The sequence below is a fragment of the Synchytrium microbalum genome, assembly GCF_006535985.1.
Source record: "Synchytrium microbalum strain JEL517 chromosome Unknown SmJEL517_scf0031, whole genome shotgun sequence".
Taxonomy (NCBI): Eukaryota; Fungi; Chytridiomycota; class Chytridiomycetes; order Synchytriales; family Synchytriaceae; genus Synchytrium; species Synchytrium microbalum.
Genome location: NW_022158380.1, coordinates 95183 through 116922, shown reverse-complemented (window position 1 = coordinate 116922; position 21740 = coordinate 95183). Strand labels below are relative to the sequence as shown.

Here is a 21740-nt window from a genome sequence, read left to right as displayed (position 1 = left end):
AATCACGATGCTGATTTTCAAACAAGGCATTCCAAGAGACGTATGGACACTGTTTCTCGTTCAAGCTGCAAGACTCTCATCACAGGATCGGGATGAGACTTCTATAATTTGCTTGAATCTGATTATCAGGTTCGTCAGTACTGGAAACTTTGTAGATTGCATCTGGTCGATAACGTTGGTTTTTTGGCTAGACATCAAAAGTGGGAGCACTTTACGTTGATGTTGAATACCTATATTGGGGATTCTCAGTCGTCATCAGTGCAAGCTCTTGTAATGCAAGTACATGGCCTTATGGCAGGTCAAGCAATACAAGTTGGAGTAGACATTCCTCGACCTGCTGTGAAACGGGAGAATGTGTTTATACCGATGTACGATGCTTGAGCGATTACGTGGATATATCGAGGTCTTGGTGGATTTAAAAGGTTGTTGGATTTTGAGTAGCCAAAACTCGGACCAGTAGAGGTTTTTGGCATCTTCACAATGGTGTTTGTATCAAGGACACTGTTCTGAATACGACGTCTTGCCATTCGAATTTTCGAAACCAGAGATTTGTTTTGGGTTCTCGTTATTTCGTCTGTCTATTCCCTGAAGTCCCTCAAATCTGTTACAAATTTCACACAACGAGACGAGTGAAGACGAACGTCAGCCCACTTATCCAAATGGAATCACGCCTCTAAATCAGGTAATGCATTTGCTGGATCATACATAACATTCCAAACGCCGACATTCCAACACCAAGTACCTCATTTTTCCATGGAGTCAGAGTTGAACTTTGAACGGTCTTTTGGATTTAGCGTCTGCTATAGTGGGACACGATATGCAGCTATGTTTTAGAGAGTTGTCGACCTTCGGGATTGCTACTGCAGTCTAGCGTTGCCGTGGCTGTTTGGAGGCTCATTCAATCTTTCATCAACCGGCGCAAACCAACAAGCAACCACAATGTTAATCCTCAAGCAAGGCACTTCAAGAGACACATACCTTTTCTTCTCTTACAAACTGCACGAATTACAGCACACCATCAAGGGATGTTACTGCTATGATGCGCTTGAAATCTCATGTCCAAGTTTGTCTTCAAAAACCGCCCAGTATTCTTAACCTGGCATCTGACGATCTCTCACGAACGGGAGAAAGTGTTTTTACCGATCTCATCCATGATATACTTGGTGGATGTCGATCGTCGTGTGAATAGAAAGTTGCTCGCACAAAGACTCGATGTGATAGTTGGCTCGTTTTCATAATAAAACAAGCATTGGAGAAAACTTGAGCCTATTACGGTATAGATCGCTGTTGCCTCAAAGATCACGAGCAGTTCATTTTGCTCAGCACGTGTAAGCGAATGTGGGCATTCGTGCTCCGACGCGTCAAGTCCTTCATTAGATTTGGATTTTAATGATTTACTAGTATCTCTCGCGTCTTCTCCTACTACGACTCGTCCTGAGACTGAAAAAGTAAGCTCTTGTCCTTCCTTTGCAACAACTCAATTTTCGCAATTACAGCCTCAACCAACTCAACGTAGTAAATCGGCGAAATCGAGGTGGTGTATTGGGCGAGCTACATACGAGAACTGCTATCTGCACTCTCCATCGCCTGCATCTCTTCTTTGTAAGTAAGCTTTTCTGTTATTGATTTATATGTCAACTTTCTGGGAACTAAACAATGAAACTGACTTTCCAAATCAACGATTGCATCTTGTATAGAAATCTCGATATATACAATCAAAACAGAGCCATGGAAGTCCCTCATTCTCCCGAATCGCCTGATAGAAAGCGAAGCTTTGAGAGTGGACAGGAAGAAGATGATACTCTCGAGCGCAGGAAGCGCCAGGCCATGGAAGCAGCTACTGATACTGAATCATATAGTAACTGGGACCTGCAAGCACAGCCAAGCACCACATCTATGGAAGAAGATATCCGCTCTTCATCGGGTGACAACAGTCTTGTTGAAACGCCCACTGATAGCGATGATCATCACCATATGAATGTATTGAGCTCGTCGAATACCGATAATGAACACTCGCATGATGGTATCCCACATGATCACGATGAAGTGCATGACGATGGCCATTCTGTACAGTCTACTACTTCAACTGGCACCACTACCCATAACACAATCAACCACAATCATCACAACAGCAGCCATCACAATAATCATAGTCACTCGCATAGCAAGCACAACCCCAAAAATGTTGAAACTGGAATGTTGCGTGCTCTCGTCAGTACTGCAGATGCAGGAATCATTATTGGGAAAAATGGTCGTAATATACATGACATACGTCAAACTTCAGGTGCTCGAGTCAGTGTATCTGAACTGGTCGTAACATCGCCTGATCGTGCTATTACTGTCAGTGGTCGTTTGGACGCTGTCGCTAAAGCTTTTGCTTTGATGGCTACCAAGCTGGCTGCAGCAAATAGAAAGGGGTATGAAGTGCAAGACGACGATGTATCATCGCAACCTGTGAATATGAGGCTATTGATACCTGCTATACGTATTGGAGCTCTTATTGGTACTGGTGGTCGTCAAATCAAGGCTATTGAAGAAAAGTCGCAAGCTCGTGTTGGAGTCTCTGATCCGTGTATACCTCCTTCCTCAGAACGTGAAGTGGCTGTGGATGGAGTAGTTGATGCGGTGGGTTGCTGTTTCGGTCAAGCTGCTGTTTCTTGTCCTTTCAAAGCTTGAAGTTAACGGTCTTAACGACTAGACTAACGCTTTTCGTTTACACCTCTAGATACATATTGCTACATATCACATTGCCGCTGTATTGGCTGAATTCCCCAATGGTGGATATGCAACAGGTACAAACTACAACAATAATTATGCCATGCCAACCCCATTACGAACACCCCATCGTGGCAATCACCACCATCATCATGGCAATGATATAGAAGGTTGTGTTAATCCCCACTATGCACATATATCATATCCCCATACCCCATATAATATGATACCACATGAACCCCAACACCATCATATGAGTCGTGGATACTCTCCCTTCTCGTCAATGACACCACCACCACCACCATCCCCAGGAGGAGTCATGGCACCACCACGACCTATACCACCACCCTTACAATTTGCCCCATATGCCCCTAATCATCAGCATCCTCATACTCCCATGACACCACTTACCCCACTGACACCCATTCATCATCCCATGTCACACCCCTTGAATGGCATGGGAAGTAATAGCAACCACCATCTTCACAACAATAATAACTACATGAGTCCCAGTACACCCACGTCACCGTTTGCGTTTGCATATCCCACGACCCCAGGTTTCTACTATCCCGTATCAGCCCAACACCAGATTATAGTACCGTCGGATTTGATTGGATCAGTAATAGGACGAGGAGGAGCCAAGATTGCTGAATTGAGGTTGACTACGGGATGTGCCATCAAGGTGTCTGATCGCCCTAATGAGAGTGGACAACGAATGATTACAGTTACTGGAGCACCTGACGCTGTACAGAATGCCTTGTATACAATCTATGGGAGGCTTGATGCTGAAAAGCAAAGGTTGAATACGAGTCCGGCGGTGGTGGTGTAAAAGTAGTTGGGGAGAGTGGTTATGTGCTTTAGCGTGTATCAATGGGAGGACTGATTGGAAAGTATGTATACAATGTTAAAGAGTGTATTATTGAGCAGAGAATATACAAAATCTACAGCAAAGATATGAATTCATTGGAAGCTCATTATTTTTTGTCAGGCCCCAAAAAGAGAAAGAGGACAGTCTCGACAACGCACCCTAGACTACTACAACTGACGACTAACCATCGCAGCGCGTCCTCTTTCTTGTTCTGTCCTCCAAACTTCAATCAGGCCATTTCATTCGCTGCAAGCCAAGCCAGTCCCAATCACCAACACGAAAAACTTTCAAAAACTCGAATTTCCCATTCAGAGTTCATCATAGACAGAGCACGACACAATGACTCGCAAAATCAATGGCGCAAACGAAACCGAGCGCTTCCTCGAAGTGTATGAAACCCTGCGCAAGGACATTCTGTCCGAGCTACCAAAATACAATATGCCTGTTGACGGTGCCAAACACGTTGAACATGTAAGTTTCAAGGAATATTTGGATTATTGTGGGTGCCATGTAGACACAAGTACTCTTGAGAGCTCGTTTCCGGGGTGAATGCATACATGCATCAAAAACGACGTTGAAAACAACTGAAAGTTTGGTCATTCATTAGGTGCTTGATTATAACATTCGGGGAGGTATGCGGCGTGAATTCTCATGCAATTAGTGTATGGAAATGGAGGCCAATTTTTTTTTTGGTTTCGCTTTCACTAGGCAAAATGAATCGAGGTATAATGGTTCTGACAGCACTTGAAGCACTCAAACCTGGCAAACTGAGTGCAGATGAGATATTCAAGGCTCAGACTTTGGGATGGTGTATTGAATTTGTACGTTATTCAAGTCCTGTATCCCCTTTTGTGGCTGGTGGACGATCAACTTCTAAATTTCTATTTTTATTAGTTACAAGCCTTCTTCCTGATCGCTGATGACATCATGGATGGATCTATTACACGTCGTGGGCAGCCTTGTTGGTACAAAGTGGTACGTGACGATTTATCGTGAAATCCTGTTTTTTTGGACGCTAAGGGTTCTTGCTAATAGGAAAACGTTGGACTCATGGCAATCAACGATGGATTCATTGTCGAGTCCGCCATCTACCAGCTCCTGAGAAAGTATTTCAAGAGTGATGATTGTTATGGGGATTTGTTGGAGTTGTTTCATGAGGTATGAATGCTTATTTTGAATAACAGACCATCCCTTTTGTTAGCTCATCATTCTGTTGTTTTAGGTCACCTATCAGACCGAATTGGGACAATTGATGGATTTGATTACTGCACCTGAAGATCATGTTGATTTGAGCAAGTTTTCGATTCAAAAGTAGGTGAAAAAGCTGGTCGACAATATTGGCAAATCTGCACTTCCACGTCAGCTCCAGCGGACTTGATAGAGTTGATGCTCTGATTTCTCTCATAGGCATGCATGGATAGTAGAGTACAAGACTGCGTATTATTCATTCTATTTGCCAATTGCTGCAGCTATGAGAATGGTGCGTTGTGCTGAATCCGAACAATCGTATGAAGTTCCTTTGTGACCTTTTTTCCTCCTCGTTACATAGGCTGGTGTCAAGGAGGAAAAGGCATACAAGCAGGCATTGGATGTCTTGATTCCTCTTGGAGAGTACTTCCAAGTTCAGGTATGACTTTGCTTCCACTGAAAGGGTCCATCAGTGGAAAATATTGCTTTTTTTGCTCATCGTCATCTTCCACATATCAATTCAGGATGACTACTTGGACTGCTACGGCACACCCGAACAAATCGGAAAAATCGGAACCGACATTCAAGACAACAAGTGCTCATGGCTTATCGTGCAAGCATTGACTCGTGCGTCTCCTCAGCAACGAAAACTTTTGGATGTACGTACTTTGCTTGCTTACTTTCCAGCAGCGAACAAAAGTTCACACTGTTTATTTAGGACAACTATGGCAAAAAGAACGAGACAAACGTCGCAGTAGTCAAATCCATCTACCAAGAACTTGAAATCGATCAAGTCTTTCAAAAATATGAAGCTGCCTCCAAAAAGAGAATTGAAGCGCTGATTGCTAAAGTGGATGGAGAGTTGTTGCCGAGGGAAATGTTGACCAAGTTCTTGGAGCGTATATTTAAGGTATGCATTCACTTTGATTCCAATGAGTGTTTCTTCATTTGCTAATCTGCATTTTCTGTTCAGCGAAAGAAGTAGAGAGTTAAGATTAATAAGTTTGTTGCATCATTTTCAAGCCAATACATATAGAGATGATTTTTGATTTGGATTGTGTGGTTGTTATGACTTGAAGGGAGTTTGCCAGTGTGGTTTGTGGGCTTTGAACTGTTGGGCTTTGTATGAAGTAAAACTATCTCTTCACCTCTCGTCGAGCAGCCCCAGCTGGGATACATATTCGAGATACTGTATTCAACGGATTGAAAAGTTGGGATGGTGCATTGATTGAGCATGTTCGTTAGATATGGGTCGACCCTGTTTTTGCCAGGTATTTGGACGGTCAACCGATCTCTGAACTGATTACTATCATCAATTTGTCAATCGTGTGCATTCCTCACCTGCTGATGACTTCAGTCATGTAACCGGAGGCAGCCTTGTTGGTACAGAACGGTACATCCTGATGGCTAGTCGATGCCTTGTTTTGTGTATGCTCATTTTCATTGCCTTAGGGGGAAACGTTGGACTATTAGCAGCTAAGCATGGTTTCGATGTCGAATCTGCAATCTAAAGGCTCTTTACACTCAAAAGGAATGTGCGGTATGGTGATATGGTGCCACTACACAAGCTCACAAGTTAATACGATGGAGTCAACACAACAGCCAAACCACAGCCAAGTTCTTGATCAACGACATGGAATACGGATTCAGAAAGCGCCGCAGCTTGCTTTTATGATCAATTTTATTGCGAATTCAAGTTTCAGATATTTATGGTATTTACGAGATTTTATAACAATTTTAAACATTTGGTATTTGGTTCTTTGTTTCATCCAACATTTACAACGGTTTGCCGTTGCTCTTGATGAAAGGCTTATTTAATTGTTGTTTGAAGCAGACGTTTTTCAGTCTGTTCAGAGAGGACACTTTTCGGTCCCGACGACTTTGCGTAAAAAATAGGAGACGAATCCCAACACTTCTAAGACAATCTAACACCAATCACCACCACTCTATCTATCCATCAACAAACTTTTCAGCAGCATCACGTATCTTACTAGCAAGCACATCACAAAACCCTCCAAACTTGACCTCATCATTTAATATGTCGGGAGTCAGCTTATGATACAGAGTTCCAGCAGTTACAAGTCCAGACCATGAGAGTCCATGCGTGTCGAGTTTGATGGGGATGACAGGCTTCGAGGCACCAGAGTCACGGTCTGCGGCGAATGAGAGCTCTCGTTTGCAGTTTTCGGAATCCTGTGCGATAGAGAAGGAGAAAGTTGTCAATATGAGAATTGTGGGCGAATCAACAGCGTTGGTGTAGGTAGACGTACGTCGTATTCCTTTGACAAGAAGGCGAGAAAGACTTTACACATTGTGATTCCATGAGCCATTGAATCCTATAAAAAGTACGTTATTGAGAGTCAATGAAATCGTTACGAGAAAGGGTACTGATAACGGCTTGGACTTACAAATATGTTGCCATCCATTTGCTCAGTATCAATCCACGACGTAATACCTCTATCTTCCAAAGCTTGTCGCACGCGTAACACCGTATCCTTGCTATCCCTAAGTAGTGGAATAAGATTAAGTACCCGACCAGATGTACAATGCAGCAGCTAGGCCTACCACTGATAAGAGATATACGCATCCAACGTAGCTCCAGCCCCCTTGTATACAGCCACCACATCTCGAAAAGCCTTCTGATCAACATCCGAGACTCCACTCCTCTTTGCTACACCTCTTCTCGGCAAAACCACACTCAAATTCCTGGCATCAGCAACCAGCAACACTTTACCCATGAATGCAGAAACAGTAGCAGCTTCGATCTGAGACACTCTGAGCTCCTTGCGAGCCTTGTTACGTTTTGCCACGATTGTGCAAAAGATGCAGCACCCGATAATGGCGAGACCTGTGTAAGACTAGAGGTGGTTAGTGACAGTTGTCTCATTCGCGTCGATCAAGTAAAAACGATGAGAAAAAATGAGAAGATCGTGCATACCTAATGATCCAGATATTATTAATGCGGGCGTGCCAGAGCTGACCACAGATAGACCAGCAGTTATATTCGTACCCATTCCTCTTTGTGCGAAGCGGAAACTGTTCAACCTGATGCAAACGTGTTAGATCCACGAAGAACTATAAATCGGCAAGGAAAACACGATCAAATTAGTGCTTACTTGTCGGAACTGTTGGAAAGTATCGTTATCTATCGAATTGGGCTGTGTTGTGCGAAGGTAGTGAAAGATAAGACATTCGCAGCTGACAAGGGTTGGTCAAGTCATACGAAACTTGGATTTAAAATTTCGGATGAAATTCGCATAACGCCACTTAGAAGCCGGAGCAGATGTGATAATAGATCAGGTAGACATGTCTCCAAGATCAAGTTTTAATCGTCGTATACTAGATCTTCCATCCTTTCCGTAGAAACCCGTGATTAAAACGAGTTCTACAGGAACCCGTGATTAAAACGAGAATGTGTGGTCAACTGTACATATATGTCCAACCTTGAAAAAAATAAACACAAGAGTGTTTATGATACGTAATATGATCTTATAAGAGAAGAAAGCGTACAACCCCACCACCTCTAACCTCCTTCACTCGATTCAAATGTCTGAGTATTCCAATAACAGCCCTCCCAGAAGGATCTAGTTTGAAATGCGATCCTTGTGCATATTCCTTTATATCCTTTTCAGTTATAAATGTCTTGCCCTTGACTTCAGAGTTTGACAATTGCTGGTTTTCATAATAGCGATCCCTATCATGTTTATTCATTTTGGTTGGTTGTAGACGTAAGATAGATGTTTTGGATTCAACAATCTTGTTGAACTCGGTTATGAGGTCGTTGATCTTGTCGCGTGTCAAACGGCCAACTACAGATAAAAAGTATGTGTTTGAAATACAACAATGTATTGCGAAGCAACAATCGGTAACTTACCCATGTACTTGGGCACCATATCATACTCATTCATAGTCAGATACGCGACAGACGTAGTCCCGCTCTCTGCCGGTATCGATTCCTGCATAGTCTTCTTCTTGACAGCCTTCTTTGCGCCATCCACATTCTCCTTATCTTTCGATATACCATCACTTCCAGCCAGATTCATCCTCGCACTATTCTTCAACGCGACTCTCTTCTGTCTTTCTTCTATCGGCGAGTTGGCACGACCATTTCCACCACCGCCACCACCGATATTCTCATTCACCTTGGTACCCTTCTTCGTCACTTTAGGCAAATGTTTCGGTAGATTCGCCATGGCATGTTCCAGCATCATTTGTTGTTCATCAATAGCAGCTTCTACTACTTTACTATTCTGAGCTAATGATTCTCGTTCGGCAGCAACGAGACTCCTGGCAGTTTGAATCTGGAGTTCGATTTGTGATAGTGCTGCGTCCAAGTCTGCTATTCGGAATTGGAGTTGGTGGATGTCTGTTTGGCTGTTATGTGGGAGTAGGGATGCTAGTGTTTTGACTAGGGCTGCTTCTTTGAGGATCGCTTGTTCCAGGTGGTTCATGTTGATGTTTGTTTGATGATGGATCTGCTTGCGAGTGAGGCAGTTCTAGTGATTTATATGAGAGTGGAGTATAGTTAGTATATTATTTGATGTGTTATATCTCTGAGAAAGTATAAAACAAGAGACGTCCAAAACATTGATACTTTTTGCAACCCAAAGGTTTACCTGTTCGGATATAAAACGAGCTCAATACAGAGTAGAGGCTATGGCAGCCAAGGGAGATCTAAGCGACAAGGACTTTGATGATCTGGTCTCACAGCTAAAAGGCATACAGCGTGATGGCGACAAGGTGACTATGTGGTTATCGTGTTTTGTGGAAGACTTGCCAGAAGAGCTCGCGATTTACGTGATTTCGTACTTATCGTAATGTCTAATACATGTATGCTATGTAGCTGAAGCTTATAAAGGCTGCTGTTGAAGAAAGCAAGGTCTCATCAACTCAAGTACTGTCCAACGCTGAAACGCTTGCGAACATTCGCAAATCTAACAACTCTAACAGGTAGTGAAATTACAGAAACTCATGCAGTACGGGGACGCTCAAGTATCTGTTGTAGTGGTGTGCCAGCCATGGCTGCGAGATCCTCAGAACTGGAACACAGTTTTGGCGTCACTGCCGTACGAAGAGGACCGAGTCAGTGCTAAAAAGCAACTCGGTCTCTGAATATCAATGAGCAATCAATTTATTATTCTATTTTGCATGTGAATCAACAAACTACATATTCATTCACAACGAAAAGTTTATGCTGGCCAGTTTTGCTGCTAGTTCAGCTTCTTCGTCATCAGTGTCGTCGGTCTTATCAATGGTATCTACAACAACCTTCTTTGGTGACACTCCATTCTCTTCCACAGCCTGATCATGAGTCGTTATAGTATCAACCACATCGACTTTCTTTGACACACCATTCTCTTCAACAGCCTGATCATGAGTTGTACTGTCAACCACATCGACCTTCTTCTCTGCTGACACTCCATTCTCTCCCAATTGATCATGAGCTACACTTCCATTATCACCATCTCTCTGCTTCTTCTTTGGTGACATTCTCGCTTGTTCCTTCTCCAACACCATATTCTGCTTTTCTATAAGTGTATCTAGCTCATCCACCCATCCAAGCAACTCTGCCAGCTTCCTACAGCCTTCATCAGCAGGACCCAGGAATATGGCGTCACGTTTATATTCTTGTCGTGCATGGCTGAAATCGAATCCGAGAGCAGAGCTGCCTTGGTCTCCAACTTCTTCCATGTTTACTAGTAAGCGTGGTATGTGATCTGGCACTTGGTTGATGAGGGATGCGAAGGGTTGAACCTAACGGTTTGAATTGAAATGAGTGCTCGTGTGGACTTCGATATGCGTTCTGAGGCGATATGTACTTGTAATGAGGTTCCAATAACTATGAGTAAATCACATTGACTAAAGTCTGTTTGTGCCAGTTTGAAGAATCGTTCGGGCAGTCCTTCACCAAAGAAAACAATGCCAGGCTAACACATGGTAGCAGTAAAAGTCAGCCAGGGCAAAACACTGTCGTCTACATGATTAACGGTACCTTCACAAGACCACCACAATTGGGTTTGGGACACCGTGGAATCTCCTCGCGATCTACACATTCTTTAACAACTGACACAGGTATCTCGGTGTTGCATTTTGATTTCTTCTTTGTGCCAGCACAATGAGCACTGCCAAATGATCTATTGAAGACAAAAAAAATGTAGATTAGACTGGTGAACCTCAAGTAGCTGTTGCCAATCATTAGTTTTACCCATGCGCTTCCACAAGCAGCTCAGGATTCACACCTGCTACCCTCTCCAAGCTATTTCAAACAAAGGATAGTTTTCGTTGAAGGAGGATCGCATAAGTCGTGCTCCACAAGAAAAAGCGGTTAAAAAGCCCTGGCTCATGCTTTGAGAAACATGAAGCATGTCGTCAAGCACAGAGGAATACTACGAGCATACTCATGCAGATGCATGCCAAGATATAAGACTGGTCTAGCTAGTCAAGCGTGCTTACGTGTCAATGTTTTGCGTGAAATTGCGGAGCAATACATCCTTCTCAGCGAGCAGTCTGATAAAGTAGTGGGATAGAGTTGGTTTGAAGTTGCCAGGCCACATTTCTTTAGCAAGCATGTAGAATGGTTCGGGCTAACAAAAAAAAACGATTAGGACTGTTGAACTACGGTGACGAGGTTATCCATTCAACGAGGATCATACCTTGTCAAGAAAGTACTGAATGTAGAATATCGCTTCGGGAAATGGGAGATCGTACTTTTGTAGATTACTATATAAGCCAGTACCAGGAGTTCTAGCAAGAGTTGAATTGGGTGTCAGTTTCCTGTTCTGTCTCAACACAGCACACCGGCAGGTCAAGCAGCCTCAACCTAAAGTCGGGTATTCCTGCAGAAGTAGATATCCCAGCTCCCGTCATGACAATGATCTTGCTTGGGTTGTTGTTTTGAATGTAAGTTGCAAAGGATTCAATGGTTGAATCCTTCAAGACGGCCTTTGGATTGGGGGTATTGGAGCCCATGGTTGAAAGCAGCCATCGAAAAGGTTGCCTGAGTGCCTCCATATCAGGATCTTCACTGGGTGTTTCCTTCGTCTGATCAACTTTTGGGGGAGTTGGGACTGTTGTGACCACGCCTTCGTCGTTGCGATTCGGGCTATTATCTATTACTGGTGCTTTGGTGGGCTTGGTATACTGAGAGCCTTCAGATCGTGGTGCTGCCTGGTCGCTCATGTTGGCATCCTCTTGATAACGAATTGGTTGCAAAAGCGGTTGATGAAGGTTTTCGAAGAAGTGAGACGAGAAACGACAAGTGAAACTGACAGTGCCTGTTTGAGAGGGTGCTGCTGCTATGAACGGATTCCGGTTGCTCGTTTGCTCCTTCTCTGATCGTGGTGTGAACAGGGACGGACCGACATGTCAAACACTTGATGTTGGAGGACAGTTACAACCACAAATACAGTTTAAGTAGTAGTTTCTGCCGCATTCTGCTTAGACCTAAAGACCGTCTTTTGGTTGCATTGATCAGAGTCTTCATTAAATTTTTGCCAAGTCAATCCATCATACACGTCAGACTTGGAGTTTCTACACGCTTCCTGCTTCCTGGACAGATATACCAATCCAACACGTAGACTAATATTGAACGATCCTATGTAATAACAAAAAGTATCACATTTTCATAGTCAAGGAAGAATTACGAACATGAATAAACTAATTGTTGGCCGAAGAAACATTGCCTGGTAAACTGAGACAGAAAAAAATGTCTGAATAATCTGAATATTCGATGCCAATATTATGTGAAATCGTATAGGTCTTGATAGCCACCACACACGCAAAATAGCCACCACGCACGTGAAAATCTACTGACTATCGGAGAAGTACTGATTCCGAGCCTCTTGACGCGGACGAGTCTTCTACTGCCGAGAGAGTCTTAAATTTAGCTTGGATACACTGTAAATTCTTTGTTTTTGTCGCTCTACCATCTTTACTATCCCTCCTAAGCTCCAAAACTCTTGCCTTTTCCTACTCCCATCACTCGCACTAAGAACTCACGCTTAACGAAGCGACCGACGGTTAACGTGCAAAGAGGTAGGTTTACAGCGTTTTTGCGCATTTATGTTGATACATTTTCCCTCTTGCTTTCCACTGTTACCTCCGAAACTGACTGAGATTCTTTGTTTGAAAATAATAGTGACAGCACGTTCTAGCTTACAGCATCGAGGTTAGTTTTGGCTACTTTTAGAAGGAAGGTCATAGTCTTTACAAGGTACATCTACGCACTGACTGCTCGCAATTCGCTTACTGGTTATTCAAAACATGTTACATCTCGTCAACGCTAAGGACATGCAGTGCAGTAGCTTGTTACCCCAAACTCACCCAGCACTGGAATACTAACATTGGTCCCTCCTCTGATAGACAACCTAAAATATTTTATGCAGTCGGAGCTGACTACTGCTCCTCCTTCAGTCTTATTTTCAGTCACAAGGCTTTTGGTAAGTGCTTGAGATATTTTTGTCTCTTTCTCTTATTGTTTGTACATTGTATCACTCTTCTGAACTTCCAATAATGTCTGATTCCGCTTCTCTAGAATTGTATTTCAGAAGTAGTTCTTACGATGGTCTCCTTCTTCTACTCTGGACCTTCTTCGTCGGCTGAAAGGTCTATTGCTGCTGAACTACCTCCTGTCTCTGAATGGACGCATTCTTCTTCTGGAGGCGTTGTAGCAGCTGATCCTCGCCCTACTGTATTCGACCTCTTTGCCATTGAAAAAGTTCCCGAATCCAAAATGGAAGTGGAAGCATCACCCACAAGCATTGAAGGATCACAGGCTGACACGTTGTCAGTGTCAAAATCACCTGCTATGTTGAATAAAGAGGACTACGTAAGTTATTATTCCCTTAGGTTTGTCCCTTGAATTGCCTCTCATCTTTCTTAATTTTCGTAGTGTTTGGGCAAAATTATTGGCAAGGGCGGGTTTGGAGTTGTTCGATTGTGAGTATATATTTCCTCTATTTGGATTGAAAGTCTGTTCATTGGCTTACCGCAATTGACATAGGGCATTGCACAAATCTGGTGCTACTTTTGTCGTGAAAAGTGTGCAGTTGACTGAAAAATCCATGGTATGTCCATTGTGTCGTTAATTGCTGGTATGATTTCGAAAAGAAGCTTACACGCGTCTTCCCGCATTAGCAAGAACTGAATCTCTTGTCTTGGATCAATCATCGCAACGTCGTGAAATTAATCGGTTACTGGAAAACTGATGACACGTTGTCCATGGTGCTAGAGTAAGTGTTTTTGACCCAAACGGTGTCATTAAAGGCGAAATCTTTAACGATTGTTCAACATTAGATGGAGTGAAGGGGGATCCGTTGCGTCAATGATCAAAACCTTTGAACCATTGAATGAACCGATCGCTGCTGTCTATATCTATGGCCTCCTTGAAGCTTTGTCTCACATTCACTCTCATGGACTTGTCCATTTAGATGTAAAAGTATGTCACATACGCTCTGGAACTACAGCTCTTTCAGGAAACTGATCCTTTTTTGCCTTCAATTTTGTAGTGCGCGAATATTCTAGTCAACAAGGCTGGACTTGTTTGCTTGACTGATTTCGGTGTATCCAAATATGAATCTGAATTGTTGGCTGACCCAGAAGCTTTTGGTAAGGTTTACGTATTATGACAATGACGTTTGTGTACTTTCTCTTACGCTCCTCGTTCGTGTACTTTCTCTTACGCTGCTCGTTCAAACCATGATAGAGGGATCACCATATTGGATTGCTCCAGAGCTGATAACTCTAGAGGGAGGAACACGTAAAAGTGATATTTGGTCTCTAGGTTGCTCTCTTGTTGAGATGATTTCTGGAAGTCCACCATACATCAAACTGGGACCTATGTCTGCATTATTCCGTATCGTTGAAGGTCAGAGTTAAAGCAAGCTCACTACATTACTTACTACTAACTCTTGTTGTTTTGAACAGATGAAGAAGTACCATTACCGGAAGGCATCTCGGTCGTAAGTTTCCACTGCTGTCCCATCCAAATGAGCAGTTACTTTTATTCTAACGAACCTTCACACCATAGGAGCTGACCTCGTTCTTGCGTGCCTGTCTGCAAAAGGACCCAAAGAAACGAGCTTCTGCTGCAGACTTGATGAAACATCAGTGGATCGTAAAACACCGCCCATCTGATCTGACGCTTCCATTGGCTGACGACAATGTGGTTGATCCATTGATTGATTTCGCAGCATCAAAGGCCGTCTCTTTTGCCGTCGATTCTGCCAGCAGCGCTGTTTCCACTGCTACAAGTGACACAGCTGTCTGCAAGGCTCTTGGACCCGATATATACATATTTCCAATTCGCCGTGAATCACTCCCCGAGTTCCGAACCTCAGCAACCCCAACAACCAAAGTATCCGAGTATCCTGTCAGGACAGACTCTTTGGCCGCTACCCGAACTACCGCAAACCGTGTATCATCAGACTCGACTACAACATCCGCTCCACCATCATCCATTGCTTCTGCAGAGTCGAGCTATATTGAAACTACGAATCATGCATCATGTAAAGTGGATATCAGTAAAACCAGACAAAAACGTACACTATGGACAAGATTGAGATGGGCTCAGGGCGGATCCAAGGCAAAAGCAGCAGCAACATCAGCTACACCAGCAGACGGAAATCAAGGTACAATCAACGTGTTGGGTGAAAAGAAGAAGAGAAGGGTTGGTTGGTTGAGGAAAGTCAAGAAGGAATAGTGCTTGGATATTAATGTGCCGCTGAGAAGAAAAGTATCTTGTTTGACTTGTTTGTTTGTTAAAAAGCCTCAGTAGTACGAACTGTATAGTAAACCATATGTGAATCTAAAAATGCTTTGTTATTTTGGCCCCTGCAAACCAACCATGTTCATCAAATTGCGACCTGTTTCCTCTTGACGTACTTGAACTAGATCTTCAGCTGTATACCGGGGGTTTGAGTCATATAAAGCGAGTGGGTTACGTTTATGGTGAATGATCACTGGCAAGTTGTCGAAGCACCTAAGGTGTTGATTGACTCCACGACCCACTTTAAATGGGCATGGAAATACAAATAATAGATAGAATCTTATAAATCTATACATCTTGATAGTTCGCTGTCGAACCTGCATCCCGCACGTGCAAATCTACTGGCTGACAACGTGAGTTCTGAGCTTATTGACGCGAACGAGTCTTCCAGCGCCAGGAGAGTCTTGAAGATAGATCGAGTACTATGTAAGCCTCTTTTTCCTTTCGCTCTACCATCCTTCATGTGGGAGCAAACCCTTCTAAGCTTCAAAACTCCTATACGTCGTGAATCGTTGGCTGCCTCTCGAGCTCAAGCACCAATCCCACCACCATCCGACTTGAACGAATACCCCGTCAGGAGAGAATCGTTGGCTATTTACTGAAATCTTGCGTCAACGGAAACAGCCGAGACCGATATATCATCCTCATCCACTGCTGACCGTATTGACCTCGATGTATCTTGCCATATTGAGGGGAGTGCTAGTAAAAATCAACATGAACGTAACTTCTTCAAGAGTTTCGGCTGGTCTAAAAAGACTCGCACCTCCAACCCAAAAGCAACAGCACCACTGCCAACAACAGATGGATTATCGCCACGTATCGGAAGTGTACTAGCCGACAAAATGAAGTCTGGTGGAATGCGAGGGTGGAGCGGAATGGTTAAAAGGAGCAGGAAAGCCAAGTAATGATTTGATGGAAGTGTAAGATAGGATGGTAGTGTACAGGAAAAGCCTTTGTGAGAGGAAAGACAGAGGATTTGTGTTAGTACAAAACTATAGGAGGAAGAATAAATGTCTACAAAAACATTCAAAAATGTATCAATTTTGTAACAAACGAAAATCTTTCACCTTGTGGCCTCTTCTAAATCGTCATTTGAGCTCCTTTCGTGTTTCTATTTAGATGTTGTCGCGATCAATGCTACATCTATAGGCCTATGGGCTATATCTAATGTCGCGAAAATTTCCTTGACATACACGTATTACCTCTGCTGGTTGCTGGTTGGCCAGTCCAACATTCTTTAAAATCTTCCAAACATCGGAAACAGAAAGAATTAAGGAAATAGCGACGTGGAGCGCTTAATCAAGTCTGATTCAAGTACAGCCGACATCCTCATACATAGGAACTAGACTTTAGCTACATCATAAGCTCAAGATCATTCAAACATGGTATGATATCCTAGGCTTCGTTTTTGGGCTTGCGCAGTTCGTCAATGGGTGCTATTCGGCCAGGACTCGCTTTGAATTTAAGAGCGCTCCTTTCTACTATAATATTTCACATCCAAATTATACTGACATCTCTCCTTTTCATTCAGTCTAAGCGACAAAGGGAGGATTCTCCAACTCGTTCAGGAATTGCACCATCGTCACCCGCTGGAGTTGGAGACCAAGAAGAAGCTCCCGAAGGAGGCGATTTACCCTTCCAAGAAGATGATAATGAGCCTCTACTCGAAGAAGCCTTTGTCAATGACATTCACGATGAGGAAGATGAAGATGACGAAGGAGAGGACTTGTTTGGTGATAATCTAGCTGCGTAAGTAGTACGATATTTGCTAAACAATTTATCGGCAATGAGTGAGATCTATAACCACTATTGTTTGTAGCGACTACCAAGAAAACGAACGACTAGATCGTTATGATGGCGAACTCAACATTGACGATGAGGATTATGATGAAATGGATATGGCAGATCGATTGGCGATTAATGCTAAATTGAATCGTCGTGATCGAGAAGCCGCTAGACGTGAAGGACGAGGAGACGCTTTTGGTGACTCTGGTAAACAAAAACAAGAACCTTTGCTGCTATTATTTCAAGAAATGCATATCTAAACTTCTGCTTGTCTGCATATAGATGACGATGATCATCGCGAACTGCCCATGATTCGCAGACACCGTCGTCAAATTGATCTTGAGGATGAAGAGGCAGATGAAGTACATATCGTCGCGTGTCACTCTCTTAAAGCAGATGCAGTTTCTAAACGTGTCCTGTAATTTAGGACGCAGCCCTACCTCTGGAAGCATTGCAAGAAGTCAAAGGTCCCATCAGTGCCTTTGTTCAAATGAATGGGCCTAGAAATGCCATCAAACGTGAATTTGGACACTTCTTAAATACTGTTGTGGATGAGGGTGGACAATCAGTATATGGACTGCGTATTAAAGCTATGGCTGAAGGTGTGTCATGTGTCCACAGATCCATCTCGTTTTTTTGCGTCGTTTAATGTGATCCGTTTTTGTGTAGCCAATGGTGAAAGTTTGGAAGTCGACTACAATCATTTGCAAAGCAACAAGGCTATCTTGGCTTACTACCTGTCTGACTCTCCCAATGAGATGTTGAAAATCTTTGATGAAGTCGCTCTCGAGATGACTGTGAGCATGTTTGTTCATTACAAAGAAATCCAAAAGGAAATTCATGTCCGAATCACTAATTTGCCATCTGTGGATTCGTTGCGTGACTTAAGGTACTGTCATAGCACGGCTTCTATCGCTACTGTTTTTTTTTTCTCATTGATGTCGACCTAACAACCTTCAACACAAATTACGTAGACAATCCCACTTGAACTCCCTTGTACGGACAAGTGGTGTAGTGACTCGACGTACTGGTGTATTCCCACAATTACGGTACATCAGATACCGTTGTTTGGCCTGTGACGAAGTTTCTCGAGTCCATTATCAAGATCCAACTCAGGAGCTCAGAGTCCGGATTTGTGAGGACTGTCAAGGCAGGAACACATTGAGAATCTGCCAGGAGTTGGTGTGTAGTTTATAGCCACTATAATCCCATTTTTACGCACAGCCATCTCAAATCCTTTGCCTTGAATGATCTTATTAGACTATATATCGCAACTTCCAAAAATTGACTTTGCAAGAAAGTCCTGGAACCGTTCCTGCTGGTCGGTTGCCTAGACACAAGGAGGTTATCTTGACTTGGGATCTTGTTGATTCTGCACGTCCAGGAGAAGAAGTGGTATGCCGTGAGATTCTGGACGGAATTTCTTTGCCCGCCTTCGGCTCTGACACTTTGATCTACTGCTTCGAAGGAAATTACTGGAATTTACCGCAACAACTTCGATATGTCTCTTAATTCCAAGAATGGCTTCCCAGTGTTTGCCACAGTCATTGAAGCAAACCATATTTCTAAAAAGGAAGATTTGTTTGCTAGTACTCGTCTTACTGAAGATGATATCAAGCAAATTCGTAGTTTGGGCAAAGATGATCGTGTTCGTCAGCGCGTGAGTACTACGAGAGCTTATCAGAATAGGGAGACCATTTTTTGTGCGGTTCCTCAAACTCTGTCAATTCTTCTAGATCATCAAATCAATTGCTCCATCCATCTTTGGACACGAAGACATCAAAACCGCATTAGCACTCGCCATGTTTGGAGGAGTAGCCAAGAATCCAGGTGGCAAACATCGTATTCGTGGTGATATCAACGTCTTGGTGTTGGGAGATCCCGGTACAGCCAAATCCCAATTCCTCAAATATATTGAAAAGACGGCACATCGTGCTGTATACACTACTGGTCAAGGAGCATCAGCTGTTGGTTTAACTGCCAGTGTACACAAGGATGTAGTAACTCGTGAATGGACTCTGGAAGGCGGTGCTATGGTGATGGCTGATAAAGGTGTTTGTCTTATCGATGAATTCGATAAGATGAATGATAAGGATCGGTGAGTTGGATGAACATTCGTGGCTTTTGGTCGGCCTTGTTTTGTTTCATTGCTGTTTGCTGTAAGAAAAGAAAGGATTGTGCCTAATTCTCACGCACTCGAATAGAACCTCGATTCACGAAGCTATGGAACAACAATCCATCTCCATCTCCAAGGCCGGTATTGTCACGACCCTACAAGCACGATGTTGTGTTATAGCTGCAGCAAATCCAATCCGTGGTCGATACAATCCACAAATTCCCTTTTCACAAAATGTGGAATTGACGGAACCCATCTTGTCACGTTTTGATATATTGTGTGTCGTTCGTGATACTGCCGATCCTGTAGCTGATGAAGCTTTAGCCATGTTTGTTGTGAATTCGCATATTCGTAGTCATCCAGACAATCAGGATGCTGCGTCCAAGAAGGTTGCGCCTGCACAGGACAAAGAAGTATGCAGAGGCGATAGAATGAATGGATTTTTTTGGTGATGTGGTGGTTGACTTGAAATTGCTTTGATTAGATCATCCCACAAGAATTGCTGCAAAAGTATATCATGTATGCTCGTGATCATGTTCATCCGCGTATCTCGGATGCTGATACGGATAAGATTGCTGCCTTGTATTCGGATCTTCGTCGAGAATCTCAGGTAACAGTTCCGTCATCATGTCCAGGAATCGGCTGCCAGAGGTTTTGCGGTCGCTTTTTTCACTCCAATTATCTCACCATCACTTGTTTATGACTTACCTATAGACTGGAGGATCTGTACCAATCACAGCACGTTCATTGGAATCCATTATTCGAATGGCCGAAGCCTTCGCACGTATGCATTTACGTGATGTCGTGCTGCAAAGTGATATTGATCGAGCTATGAGTATTGTTATTCGATCTTTCATCGGAGCTCAAAAGTATTCAGTCAAGAAGCAGCTTGCCAGAGTAAGTTTCCTCTTTGCTTGTGCTGAGTGTGCGGGAGTTGATAGTCAAACCCATTTGGTCTTGCTAACCCACATTTTTTTTGCGTGTATCTTTCGCAACTTGGAATAATCAACTAAATTCTTTCTCACAAATCTACTATTCCGCATGCAGGCCTTTTCCAAATATGTATCATATGATCAAGATCATGATGAATTGGCAAACCACATCTTGTCACAATTACAAAAGGAGACAACCAACTTCTTTTACTATCAACATGATGAGATGCCTGAACGTGTTGAGATTGATTCTACCGAGTTTGCTACACGCGTAAGTTGTGTCGAACTGTTGAATCTTCAGATGCTTTACCTTTCATCGTTCCCCTCTCTCCCCACTCACACATCACAACTTTGGTATAGTGCAAAGAGGTCAACATATATGACGTGCTACCATTCTACCAAAGTCGTTTGTTTAGAGACAACTTTGTTTATGATCATGTTAAGAGAGTCATTGTCCCTCGTCGTTGAGGAAACTGTAGGATCTCGGTGGAAGGTGTATCTGTTTGGTTTGTGTATATTTAGAAGGAGTGTTTCCGTAATATAAAATGAATGCTATTCGTATCCGCAAATTGACTATTCGTTGTTTCGTTAGAAGTTTGTGTTATTCTTTTGGCAAAGCTGACTATTTACAATTCACATCATAATTCGACTCTCTTCATCAACTGCACCCTCTACACCAGCCGGAAAAGGAGTACCTGACGAAACCTATGAAGGAGGTCGTGACACTTCCAATGGTCAATCATATAGACGTCTCTTGAGACATGTCCATTCGCGTTATTTTGGATTGCTGACCATGGATGTGATTTGCCTGGCCATGTATTAGCATGCATGCAGTTTACCAGATTCAGTACTTGAACATAATATGGATCGAGCAATGAGTATTGTCATTCGAGCATTGCAAGGAGGTAGATTATCAGGATGTAATTCCAGAGCAAGTACGCTAGTTGTGTGTTCAGGTTTCGATGGTGAAACCAATGCTCTATGCTAGGATGTTTTGTTTTTGGTCTTAACGTCGCAAATTGAATAACCCCATCTTCTAGCATCGTACCGACATTTAGCGACATTGAATCATACAATGCACGATTTATGATGACCTGGCAACCTCATACATCTTGTCTCGATTCACGAGACGTGAATGCCAACTTCTTTGAACAGTATGACACGTTTGAATGTGTTGACATTGACTAGTATTGAGTTTTTCTGTATTTGGGTTCAGTTATGATGAACTGGTTGAATCGTCAGATTGGTCTTCTTGAAGCGCGTGCCTTCTTTTTGGCCTCTGTCAAACCACAACTAATACATCCTCTTCACTTCTTTATGAAGTGCAAAGAAGTTGGTATCTACGACGTACCAACCATGCTACTTAAGTAC

At 43.1% G+C, this 21740-nt stretch overlaps 5 protein-coding genes across 5 annotated transcripts; 3 read left to right on the top strand and 2 right to left on the bottom strand.

Annotated features, from left to right (window-relative positions):
• Nucleotides 1–1728: 1728 nt before the first annotated feature.
• SmJEL517_g04522 (uncharacterized protein) lies at nt 1729–3544 on the top strand (the record flags this gene model as incomplete). Its single annotated transcript, XM_031170450.1, has 2 exons — nt 1729–2625; nt 2726–3544. 2 exons carry the CDS (start codon nt 1729–1731, stop codon nt 3542–3544), a joined length of 1716 nt encoding a protein of 571 aa, XP_031023581.1.
• Nucleotides 3545–3922: 378 nt separating this feature from the next.
• Nucleotides 3923–5756, top strand: SmJEL517_g04521 (uncharacterized protein; the record flags this gene model as incomplete). The annotated part of the gene is made up of 11 exons (XM_031170449.1): nt 3923–4054; nt 4191–4215; nt 4292–4404; nt 4478–4558; nt 4619–4741; nt 4806–4894; nt 4991–5063; nt 5133–5210; nt 5296–5430; nt 5490–5681; nt 5754–5756. The coding sequence occupies 11 exons, from the start codon at nt 3923–3925 to the stop codon at nt 5754–5756; spliced, it is 1044 nt and encodes a 347-aa protein (XP_031023580.1).
• Nucleotides 5757–8260: 2504 nt separating this feature from the next.
• On the bottom strand, nt 8261–9222 carry SmJEL517_g04520 (uncharacterized protein; the record flags this gene model as incomplete). The annotated part of the gene is made up of 2 exons (XM_031170448.1): nt 8261–8580; nt 8646–9222. 2 exons carry the CDS (start codon nt 9220–9222, stop codon nt 8261–8263), a joined length of 897 nt encoding a protein of 298 aa, XP_031023579.1.
• A 724-nt stretch (nt 9223–9946) lies between these two features.
• Nucleotides 9947–11950, bottom strand: SmJEL517_g04519 (uncharacterized protein; the record flags this gene model as incomplete). Its single annotated transcript, XM_031170447.1, has 7 exons — nt 9947–10525; nt 10591–10698; nt 10764–10905; nt 10977–11027; nt 11225–11355; nt 11425–11515; nt 11592–11950. 7 exons carry the CDS (start codon nt 11948–11950, stop codon nt 9947–9949), a joined length of 1461 nt encoding a protein of 486 aa, XP_031023593.1.
• Nucleotides 11951–13331: 1381 nt separating this feature from the next.
• SmJEL517_g04518 (uncharacterized protein) lies at nt 13332–20837 on the top strand (the record flags this gene model as incomplete). Its single annotated transcript, XM_031170446.1, has 24 exons — nt 13332–13598; nt 13662–13708; nt 13773–13836; nt 13907–14001; nt 14066–14207; nt 14278–14377; nt 14475–14636; nt 14696–14730; nt 14799–15441; nt 16161–16414; nt 17068–17285; nt 17356–17528; nt 17604–17683; nt 17749–17923; nt 17991–18210; nt 18296–18503; nt 18582–18716; nt 18790–18981; nt 19058–19419; nt 19526–19850; nt 19922–20047; nt 20152–20334; nt 20485–20640; nt 20730–20837. The coding sequence occupies 24 exons, from the start codon at nt 13332–13334 to the stop codon at nt 20835–20837; spliced, it is 4470 nt and encodes a 1489-aa protein (XP_031023594.1).
• Nucleotides 20838–21740: the final 903 nt, after the last annotated feature.